Source organism: Sabethes cyaneus, chromosome 3 (assembly GCF_943734655.1).
Source record: "Sabethes cyaneus chromosome 3, idSabCyanKW18_F2, whole genome shotgun sequence".
Classification (NCBI taxonomy): domain Eukaryota; kingdom Metazoa; phylum Arthropoda; class Insecta; order Diptera; family Culicidae; genus Sabethes; species Sabethes cyaneus.
Window position 1 is genome coordinate 136,684,940 of NC_071355.1, and position 12,739 is coordinate 136,697,678.

At 38.1% G+C, this 12,739-nt stretch overlaps 1 protein-coding gene across 1 annotated transcript in view; it reads left to right on the top strand.

Annotated features, from left to right (window-relative positions):
• The window catches only part of LOC128740178 (E3 ubiquitin-protein ligase TRIM37-like), a 76,856-nt gene that overhangs the window by 20,327 nt on the left and 43,790 nt on the right, over positions 1–12,739 (top strand). The window contains exons 6-8 of the mRNA XM_053835706.1: positions 2,264–2,473; positions 8,562–9,118; positions 9,176–9,390. Coding sequence (XP_053691681.1) covers positions 2,264–2,473; positions 8,562–9,118; positions 9,176–9,390 — 982 coding nt within the window. The remainder of the gene's footprint in view (positions 1–2,263; positions 2,474–8,561; positions 9,119–9,175; positions 9,391–12,739) is intronic.

Below are 12,739 nucleotides of genomic sequence, written 5' to 3' on the forward strand. Positions count from 1 at the left end.
AATTTTCAAATAAAATTGCGATGCACGATTAAATTATTGTTGTGTGTGTATAATATGCTTTATGTTTTATACTGAGGTGATTTTGAAGCGCATATTTGCATAAGCAGTTTTCTCAGCAGAAAGACTTTATTTTCACCAGAGTTAAGTTGTATATGAAAGATTATCAGTAAGGTAAAACAAACAATCGCTTATCTTAGTGAATCTATTGTACTGCTTTTAAAAATTGCAACTATAGAGCTACGGAAGCCTATTTACCAACACACTCAAAGCGATCATCGTAATCATGAATACGAATTGAGGACTAATTTGTCGTTAATGGCACTTTATGATTAAACCTTCAAACATTTATAGTGACGCCTGTGAAGAAACAAACGACATCTATCCGTATTAAAAAAAAGTACGAAGGCCTGTACCTAGGAGCACGAACGAGCGGCTCACGTAGGACTACGAATGCAAGTTCAATTCGACTACGCTTGACATTTTGCAAATGTTTGTCATGCAAATTTTTAATTTACTGTATTGTAATAAATGCTCTGCAACATTCCTATAAATTAGATACAAGAAGACAAGTTTAAATTTCCTAAATGCCCGTGCTCTGTATATCAGTTTTATACATTTCTTAGAGTTTGTAGTTACATTAAGACTTCAGGCCACAATCACTCTTCTTCTAGTGATTGGCGACGATATCGCATTTTGAAAATTTTTGTGTGACTTGTAGCACCAGTCAACTTCAGGTAACTCGCTTGAAACGAGCGTTAACTGGTTTAAGGATCTTGCCCAAAACGTAAAATGTTTGTCATCAGACGCACAACTTATGGTTGAACGGAAAAAAAGAAATAAATAATCTGGGATATCATTTATCACTGGCAGGGCTTTAAATTATCACCGAATTTCAAGCAAAACAGAAAATCTTTTTTCTCAGCATATATTGTTTTTTGTGCCTCTGAGTTTTATATGTACAACTGCAAGTGATTTTCATCATAGTATACTAGTTCAATATAACGTGAAAATAGAGCAGGAGACAGTGATTTTCAAATCCAGAAGGTGATATTCACTTCAGGTAAAAACAATTGTAAATGCAGTCAATGAAAAGAAAAATCTCTTGTATAACAGCTGAACGCAAGAGATGCTAAACTTCAACTTAAGGTTTTTATTGATTTTCACTGCTCAAACATGAGTATCAGTTGTTACAATATCACGGCGAGCTGATATTCTATATTCTCGTGCATGAAGCTCATGCTTGCTGTATTTAGTTAGTATGAACGTGAAAAGCAGATTTTCAATGCAAGGTAGACTGATAATACAGAAATTTGAACGTTGTGCGGATGAAAATTAACAGCACTGATCACTGGTTCACTTTCATTAATTTCCTAGCTAATAGTTGACATATAGCACCATTTATTGTGACAGGTTGATTTGAAATATAATTGCCATTCAACTAACAGACGAACAACGTGTTAAAATTATGACAGTTAAAATATCATTGATATAATATCAATAAAGCAACATATTTAAGCGCCCAGAACCTATTTTCGGATCAGACATTCGCTTATCCTTCATTACTTCGGAAAGCTACACGCACGAATATTCCGTCAACCCCTTTTTCATATAAGTCATCACATCAGTTTTGAATAAATTCTTCCAGTATATGGATGCAATCGGGCAAAAGATAGAATTGGTCGCTCACTTTTTTATAACAGTTCACTTTCAAGACATCAAATTGGACCCTAAGAAATCTTGCTGGGATGAGGAGACATCAGTTTATAGCGGGTCTAAAAAATTAACCTTTTCAGGCGTACTTCTCAAGCACAGATATCGAATTAGTATAGGTCTGAACGTCGTTATGAATCTTCGATCTGTTGGGAGGTGGAGGCTTTGTGACTTTTTTTTATAAAAACAAAGAAAAAATGTTAAATGCAAGTGTAAAAACTGGAATGAGTGTAAATTTAAGTACAGTTGTATACAACCGTACTGCTTGTGGTATAAAAACATTTCTAATTTATTTAAAAGTTTGTTAGAGAAATATGCAATCTACTGTATTATAATGGATTTTATCTCTAGAATCTATTGAGGGATAACTTAGTTATAGGCGTGCAAACTATTGCCACTTTTCGTTACATGTTCCATTTTCGTTTTCCTAAAGTGCACCCGAATATAGAAATCAAAGACGTAGTGCTACCTCAAGAAACACAACCCCCAAACTTATTTTGTTCATATTTGCATTATCCACATATCGACTAATTTATATCTATTCTTTTTACAGTGAAATTGTCCCTACTTATGACACTGGAACGTTTGTTATGCAAAACTTCTCCAAACTGCAAAAAAAAGCCGAACCGGTTTATTCTAATCCTTTATATGTTAATGGATTGTGTTGGAGATTAAAAGTATATCCCGGTGGCAATGGGGCAGTGCGTAGAGAATACCTTAGTGTTTTTTTAGAGTTGACCGTTGGGTATCCAGAAACTAGCAAGTGAGTATTAGTTTTGTACTATTTTTATACGGTGACACTTCGTCATACGTAAACAAGTCAATTTCGAGATTTTAGGAGAATTATATACGCAGGTACTCAAATTTGTCACACGAGATAGATCTCACACTTCTTGGCTGTGGGTGACATCATTTAGATCATAGATTTAGAAATATTTTGGAACTTCCATTTCTTAGTGAAATAATTTTTCATGCTCTATCGGGAATTCGTCATACACAAGATTTCATTCGTCTATCATAGATAAATAGCGATTGTTAACAAAAATCTAGCATAGCATAGGTAACCATACACACCATGGGTGGCTGATATGGTGTACCCGTAAGTACACCATGCACCCTGGCCATGTCCTTACGATTGTAGAAATGGGTATGATAGTTGAGCACCTATTCTGCCAATAATTGCATTACAACAACAAATATTGGCCATACCCAAGAAAAACATTTCATGGGACTGATATGCGATTATTATTAAGATGGGAAAATTTGGCTTCATATTTTTTTCAGACTTTTTGGAATAAAAACAATTTTTTTGTATTCTTAATGGATAGTAAAGCAAGAAAAAGGGAGAATCTGATATGTAACTCAAAACCCGAATTAATCCACCTAGCGGTGTGACCTAGCCTTTCTACTGCCACAATAATTATTTCTTAATCCTCTAACGGGTAAGACCGTCTGTAGACGGCCTTCGCCTTTGGAGCTCCAGAGCCGCATGCGAAATTTGTTTTTAATTGGTAATATGCAAAATGTGTTCAGAACAAATTTCTTGACATTTTGATACTAATATCATAACATTCTGACCATGCATTCAAAAGTTATCATCTTTCAAAAACAAAAATTCCGAAAATAATTAATGCGCGAATATTCCCTTTTTTACTTTTGAAGGAAAAGAACATCTAGAACAAAATGATTGACCTAAAAAATGTTTCTATGAGTAAATTTCATGCATTATTTTAATTTTGTAATATATCTGAATTGAAAAAATATCTGGGCAGAGCGTTTGGCATGAAAAAAGAAAAAGAGAAATTGGACTTTTTCTTACCTGGCGCTCCTCCAGATAATTATTTTTGCATGAAAACCAGAACTTAAAGTTTTTTGTGGGTACTTTCATGATAAAATAGTCATTAGCTTGATCGCATCGTTTTTACGGTGTTGCCCGTTAGAGGGTTAATTTCTCAGGAACATTTATGCGCATAAATATTTGTAAGCATCATTTAATTTACTTTATCAACACCTTATTTAGTTTTATAATATTTACGTGATTTATTGAATTGATTGAATTGATTAATTTAACCTTCTAACGGGTTTACAGACGGCCTTAACTTTTGGGCTTAGGAGCCACATACGAAGCTTGTTTTGAATTTACAATTTGAGAAGTGTGTTTGTAATAGATTTCTTGATTTTAATACCATGCGTTCAAGAGTTAGCATCTTTCAAAAACAAGAATTCAGAAAAATTACGAAAAAAAATATTGCGCGAAAAATTCCTTTACACTTTTGAAGGAAAAGGATATCTAGAACAAAATGATTGGCCATAAAATTTTATTATTACTTGACTTCAATTTTGAAATTTATCTGACTTTGAAAAAATAACCAAGCAGGCTTGGCATACACTTTTCGCTTTGATTTTGCTCTTTTGATTACTGCTCCTCAGCCAAGCAGAATTTCAGAAAGTGATATATGGGGCATTTGTAGAGCTAGTAATTATCTATAATAATGCTGAAGAAAGTGAAGTTGTATTTTTAGTATTTACGGCGCTGTAAGGCAGCAACGCCGTTGGTAGCAAAAAGAGCGCCCTTTTTGCTACCAAGAGGGTAGCAGCCTTATAGCGCCATAAATACAAAATGCACAGTAATGCTTACTTCAGCAATATTGAAGATAATAACAAATTCTACAAATGCCCCATACATCACTTTTTCAAATTTTGCTTGGCTGAGATGCAGTAATCAAAAGAGCAAAATCGAGGCGAAAAGTGTATGCCAACCCTGACCAAGAGCATTAGATATGAAAAACGAAAAAGAGAAATTGAACTTTTTCTTAGTTGGCGCTCCTTCAGATAATTATTTTTGCATGAAAATCAAAACCTGAGCTTCTTTTGAATGCACTATCATGAAAAAATAGTCATAAGCTTGGTCGTATCGTTTTTACGATGTAGCCCGTTAGAGGGTTTAGAAAATTGTATGAGATCAAAAAATAGTGCAAAAGAAGCGCAATAAACATGCTTGAGAATGGAAAATATGATCGATATGATTACTAGTGCTTGTCATTTTCGATTTATTCATTAAAACATGATACATGATATAAGACTTCTGTCTTTTGAAGTGTCACTAACGAAAATATATCGTACAAAATTACTAGCAACCTTTTCTTTCTATTTTTCATATAAAATTTCTAAGCTCTAGTATCTATTGATTCAGTGTCTATTTTCGAAGCCTGCAAGTCGTAGGCGAAATACGTATCTGTCGCGAATAAATATTAATACCTAGTGGAATTTAATCGGAAAAAGTTTTTTTTTCGTTTAATTTCATGTTTTGTATTCTACTAAGACGCTCCAAAAACTTCAGACAACTGACATGTTTCTCACTTTTCTTACATATCAATGCAAATTTCAAAATTGCAAATCGTAAACACATACACATACATAAATTGATATATACACACATGCACACACATACATACATACATACATACACGCATACATACACTCATACATCATACATACATTGAAAACAATCGACATTTGATTGATATATTTTGATTTTACACGTTTCAACGGTTTAATGTACGGTGCTTAAGTGTTAAAGTTTGAATCACTTTTGAATGGATCGTCCAATTTTCAATTACTTTCGTATGATAGATCTCAACAGTAATTTTCAAATAATAATAAATTGTAGGATATACCTCTTGAATTAATAATTATATGTTACAAAAATATGTTTTAAATACTTTTTTTCCACATTTTTTTATGTAACTTTCAAACCACATGCCCAATCATCACGAAATTTGGAAGTTAAGGGTTTGAAAGGCTCCCCTTTCATATGCAATTATCTTTTTCAAATCGGTTAAGGGACCCATGAGAACTAAAATTCCGATGAATATGAAATTCAATTGCGACCTATGGGACAACTAGACCTTTCATTTGACACTAAGACCATCAAAATTGGTCCAGCCATCTCTGAGAAAAGTGAGTGGGATTAAAAGCGTTACATACACACACACACACACACACACACACACACACACACACACACACACACACACACACACACACACACACACACACACACACACACACACACACACACACACACACACACACACACACACACACACACACACACACACACACACACACACACACACACACACACACACACACACACACACACACACACACACACACACACACACACACACACACACACACACACACACACACACACACACACACACACACACACACACACACACACACACACACACACACACACACACACACACACACACACACACACACACACACACACACACACACATACATACACAGACAGAAAATGCTCAGTTTTCGAAACTGAGTCGAATGGTATATGACATTCGGCCCGCAGGACCTTCTTTCCATTTCCGGTTTTCCGAGTGATTTCTATACCTTTATACTATCTATATATATAAAAATGAAATGCTGTTCGTGTGTCCGGTATAGACTCGCAAACCACTCTACGGATTTTGATGAAACTTGGCATATACATTGCGTATTATGTGAGGAATGTTGTTAGCATAGTTTGAGACCCCTCCCCCCATTAGAAAGGGGGGCGCCCATACAAATGAAACACAAATTTCTGCATAACTCGGAAACTAATAGAGCAAATGGAATCAAATTTGGCAAGTAACGGTTTTTAGAGGCAGAATTTTTTTCTATGGTGGATTGAGACCCCTCCCCCACTAGAATGCGGGTCTCCATTCCAATGAAACACAAATTTCTGCATAGCTCGGGAACTAATTATGCAAATGGAAACAAATTTGGCATGTGAAGGGCTTTGGAGGTTTTTGGATTTTTTTTCTATGGTGGATTGACACCCATCCTTCCTCTAAGAGGGGGGGGGGGGGGGGAGCTCTCATGCAAATAAAACAAAAATTTTCTCATAACTCGACTATTAGTGAAGCAAATGAAACCAAATTTGGCATGAGGGGGGTTCCTGGAGGCAGATTTTTTTTCTATGGTGGTTCAAGAATCCCCCCCCCCTTTCTAGAAAAGGTGGCTCCATATAAAAGAAGTACAAATTTCTGCATAACTTGGGAAATAAGCAAATGGAACCAAATTTGGCATCCTAAGGGTTTTGCAGGCAGAAATTTTTTCTGTGGTGGGTTGAGACCCATCCTTCCTCTAATAGGGGGGCTTCCTTACAAATAACCCAAAAATTTCCTTATAACTCGACTATTAATCAACCAAATTTGGCGTTGTGGGAGTTTCTAGAGGCAGGATTTTTTCAATGTTGGTTCAAGACCGCTTTTCCCTCTAGAAGGGGTGGCTCCTATACAAATGAATTACAAATTTCTGCATAATTCGGGAACTAATCAAGAAAATAGAACCAAATTTGGCAACCTCAGGTTTTTGGAGGCAATTTTTTTTCTATGGCGAATTGAGACAACTTTCCTCTCTGGAAGGGGGGCTCTCATACAAATGAAACTCAAATTTCTGCATAACTCGAGAAATCAAATGTGGCCTCCCACATGCCCACATATTTGGAGGCAAGTTTTTTTCTATGGTAGTATGTGACCCCTTCCCTCTCTGGGGCGACAAAAAAACATTAGATGAACCATCAGGCTTTACCAATACCACCAAAAACTGCTTATAGTAACACTAGATGATTCAGGGCGAGATGGCCGCAGGCCGCAAGTGTTGCCTTCCATACTAAAATTAAATTTGGAACAAAACTGATTTCTCTAAGTCCATGGTTTCTGACCAGTTTTCAACTGATTTCTAACGAACTGCACTGATATTTTATTGCGATTTTGCCAACATTATCATTTTAAGGGTTGGTAAAAAAAACCCAAATTGTTACGTGGGATTAGAATTAGGAATATCTTGGTTTGTCAAAAAGAAAGCTCTTGGTTGCAAGATAACAATTAAGCAAATCTTCGGCATTATGCATTTAACTCCTTTTTGGAATGGCGTAGCAACGCGCGCCGGGTCCTCTAGTTTATATAGTAGAAAGGCAATATACTATATATTTATATAGTCAAAAAGAGTCAAAAGAGTTTTATGACTCATTTCTCGTTTATTGTGTTGAAAAATGTATACGCAACTTTATGCGAATAAACAAGCTGTTTGTTAAACGTTTATTCACATAACTTGACGTAAAGCTATTGAAAAACAGGTTACTGTGCTAGATTATTGTGCGGAGAGTTATGTCAACTATGAAACCATTAGCAGAGTAGCCCTAGTTTCTCAATTTTTTCATATTTTCGAACAAACAAGATTTTTATTTATTTATTCATCTTCAACATATAGTTGCACAGACTGTTTACTAAATTAATGCCTTAATTCTAACTTTGTAGGTAACCTTACTAATGTTAAAATCAAATACACTTAACGCTTTACAGAACATTGCCCACGGTTCATTACGGCCAGAGTTGGTACGGTAGGGACGATGCCATAGCAGAGTTTGTTTTATTCTCTGTTTAATGCTCAGTAGATGCTCATTTGACTACAGCGCCTCAACTAAACAGAATTCGAAAAAGTATTGTAAAAGGCAATTGTATAGAGTTAACTATTATCTACATTGTTGTTGAAGAAAGCATAGTTTTATCTTTTGTATTTACGGCGCTATGCGATTGCTACCTCGTTGGTAGCCAAATGAGCGCTCTCTTTGCTACCAACGCGGTAGCAGCCCCATAGCGCCGTAAATACAAAAGATAGAACTATACTTACTTCAACAATAATGTAGATAATAATTAACTCTACAATTGCCTTTGGTCGTTTGTCCAAAACTACAGATTAGGCAGGCTGAAATAATATGTCACCGCGTCTCCTAACTTTGATATTCAAGTACTATCATTTAAATATTTCTATTCAAGGTATGAGTATCGTGTTCAGATGATCCATCAGAATACTTCTAAAATTATCCAACGAGAGTTTGTGTCAGATTTTGAAATAGGAGAATGCTGGGGCTACAATCGTTTTTTTCGGTTGGATTTACTGGCAGACGAAGGATATCTAGATATTATAACGGATACCCTTGAACTACGGTATCAAGTACGGCCATCAACTTTTCAACACAAATGTCGGGATCAGCAGTGGTACATCAACAATCTGCTTCGAGCTCAAGCACTTCACCTGACTGAGATTAAAGCGCTCAACACACGCTTAGAGTGCACTGAGCGACTGTTAGTTGATAAAAATCAAGAGAAGACTGACTCATATGCTAGCCTGGAGTTTCCTACTTCTCAATTGAACAATATGCTCGATGCATCAAAATACAACAATCAGAAAACGGATAACACATCGACGGTTAAAGTTTGTTGTAGCACAAATCCAGCCAAATACAATCAAGGTTCAAATCAAACATTAACCAATAGTAGCAATGGAATACAAAGTATAGGATCGTCTGTCAATAACACACATGCATCGTCTAGTGAGTAATAACATTTTTATTACAAATAAATGTCTATGCTTAACCTTTTGATTGCAGATATTGCTACACTCCTATCACCTGCGCATATGCAATCATGTAACAGAAAAAATCATCATTTACCAACATCTCAAAAGAGTGACCCAAGTTTGAAACCCCATGAAAATTTTGATCCCAGTACTAGTATGCCTGAAATTACTAAAAAGCAACATTTGTTTATTTCTTATTCATCTCCAAATCTTCAACTCCATAAAACGGCGCCGACTCTAACATCGGTAAGTTTATAGAAATGTCTGTACTATTTTATCGTAAACATCTGATAAATAAGCTTACTAATCAAAAATTGCAACAGACGACGAAAAATTAGTCTCCTATTGGCGACATAAATTTTTATTCGTGTTTTGGATTTCAATGTCGTTTATTCATGTCTAGAAGAGCCTTTTTCTGATTGTAGAACAGCAACTTCAGCTACATTATTTACGGATTTGTGACCATGTTATTCAATTCTTACAATTGATAAAAAGGAAACTATATCTAGGGTAATTTGCCAAACTTTTGCGCATGGTGTTTTTGATAGCTCATACACATTTGTTTATTTACACAATCATTGGGTCTCAGTAAAAAGCCCTACGATAAAACTGAACCTTGTCGTGGTGTAGGGCTTTTTAACTAATCAGTAAATGAACAGCGGTCACGTTTACTTCTGAATGTGGGTATATATCAAAATACTTTTGTGATTTCAAGTGGGACTCGGGGTAAAAATTTACCAAATGTGATTGTTGCGTTGTTCAGAAAGTGCTTTTATTCCGCTTAAGAATAAGGCCAGCATGGGGATCTCTGACAATAGATGAAGTTTTCTGGGATTCATCCTTATTTATCACAACTGTCACAAATATCTCCGAAAAATGTCGGATTGATTCAGTTGGTCGGAGGCTTAGGGTTAGTAAGGGGATGTAAGCGGGATACCAGATCCGATTGGATGCCGAAGGACCACTCTGTAATAATTACGGGTAATAGCACTTCTTAGGTAGCAGATGGGAAAATTAGGTCAATTCGTGTCGCGTGTTCAAGTTTCGGCTAGGCGGTGCTGCTAGATAGAGTAGGATTTTTGCACTGGCCCCGTGGCTGTCCTGAGCTCTGATGGCTGCCCGCGGGCTCTGTCTATGGGAAGGGGTCGAGTCTTAAAGAGACGTTTAAGCCCAGAGCTTTACAGCACTTTGGTCTCGGCGGGCGAGTCTCTATATTTTGAAGCTTCTGTCGACTACCGCGAACGTCCAGCTTGTGCTGCGCTCAATTTACTTTGTATCGTGGGAATGCATTGTGAATGCTAAGGGGATGAAAGATTAAATTTGCCCTGATAAGTTGATCCGAGTTGCTCCGAAATTTGTCTTATCTATTGGTTCATTTGTGGTTGTTTGTGTTGGGAAACTAAAAGCGTGCGCGCGGTTGAAGACCAGTGTCAGGCGGGGCTGACGAATTCTCCACTTCTTCACTATACCACATATTGCAACTCGAGTGGTACAAAAAGTCCAAAGCACATTTACAAATTCGATCTATTATTTTTCTTCTCATCATCATCATTATCATCATCATCGTCATCATCATCATTATATTTAAAATATGACATTCCGGCCTTTGGCAGAGAGATCTTAGAGTCAGTTCGTGGAGTCCGCGCAGGGCCGAAACGCCTCCGCCTGTGGGTATAGGCGTGACGGCTATGCTTGGGGCTCTACCTGTGTTTTAGTGGGCGCCAGTGCCTGTCTCGTCAGGTAGAACTGATGTTTGAGGTCTCCCTGACACTTTGTTGACAACACAAAAGGGCCCAGCGCAGAGTTTTATACGCTATTAAGCGACCAGTTGGATAACCCGAAAAAAAAGGAAAAAAAGAAAAAAACAATCATTGGGTCTCAGTAAAAAGCAAATCCTAGGTGCAACACTGCCCATACATGAAAAATTGGCTAATATGCCATATTTTCCAAAATTGAGATCATAATATCACATGATAGTATACACTCCAAACAATGTCCCCACAAAAGCCGATTGTAAAAAAAATTTTTTTTTATTTGGTCGGCCACCAGCACACCGAAAGGCTATTGGGTCGTTACTTACTTACTTAGGTGGCTAGCCGTCCTAAGACAAAGTCTGTTGAACAAAGTTTCTCCATGTAACTCGGTTGAGGGCTACCGCTCTCCAATTCCTCGGACACCGAGTACTTTCCGCCAGATCTCGCTCCACCTGGTCCATCTGACCATCTTGCTCGCTGTGCTCCTGGTCGTCCCTGCCCATTTGCCCTGCCCATCGTATCCGTCCAGCTTATGCTATCTTCTAGATACTGGGTTGGCCATAGAGCTGTGCGAGTTCATGGTTCATCCTCCGCCTCCATACTCCGTTCTCTTTTACGCCGCCGAAGATCGTTCTTAGCACTCGTCGTTCGAAAACTCCGAGCACTCGCAGGTCCTCCTCGAGCATTGTCCATGTTTCATGCCCGTAGAGAACAACCGGTCTAATAAGCGTCTTGTACAGGGTGCACTTTGTACGGGGACTTAGTCTGCTCGACCGCAATTGCTTGTGAAGCCCATAGTAAGCACGACTTCCGCTGATAATACGCCTCCGAATCTTACGGCTGGTATCATTGTGCGCCGTTACCAGTGAGCCAGTAACCACTCGGTACCTACGTGTTTGTGCCGTCAATGTTCCTGATCCATCCCTTCCTATTCCTTCTGTATTCCTTCCCGTCCTCATCAGGTAAATGATGACACGGGCAAGATGGGCAAGGCACAAATCTTCTAAATAATAACGAAGAACGTGCTGCTCGAGCCACAAATGCTGATACCTGATACCTGATACCAGTGAGCCAAGGTAGACAAATTCATCGACTACCTCAAACTCATCGCCGTCGATCAATATACTACTGCCCAAGCGGTGTCGTTCGGCCTCGGTTCCGCTGGCCAGCATGTACTTTGTTTTAGACGTATTTACCTTTAACCCAATCTTTTCTGCTTCGCGCTTTAGTCTGGTGTACTGTTCAGCCACCGCCACAGATGTTCTGCCGATAATATCCATGTCATCGGCGAAGCAGACGAATTGACTAGATTTGTTGAATATCGTGCCCCGCGTGTTGATATCCGCTCGGTTCATAACACCTTGTAGCGCTATGTTGAACAGCAGGCATGAAAGACCATCACCTTGACGAAGCCCTCTGTGTGATTCGAATGAACTTGACAATCCACCCGAAATCCGAACACAGCAATGTGTACCATCCATCGTAGATTTAATCAGTTTGATGAGCTTCCTGGGGAAGCTGTTCTCGTCCATGATTTTCCATAGCTCTTTCCGGTCGATGGTATCATATGCGGCTTTGAAGTCAACGAATAAATGATGCGTGGGAACTCTGTATTCACGGCCCTTTTGGAGGATTTGCCGCAGTGTAAATATTTGATCCGTTGTAGACCGACCTTCGACGAAGCCGGCTTGATAAGTTCCCACAAATCTATTCGCAATTGGCGATAGACGGCGGAAAATGATTTGGGACAGCACTTTATAAGCGGCATTGAGAACGGTGATCGCTCGATAGTTCTCACAGTCCAACTTGTCGCCCTTTTTGTAGATCGGGCAGATAACCCC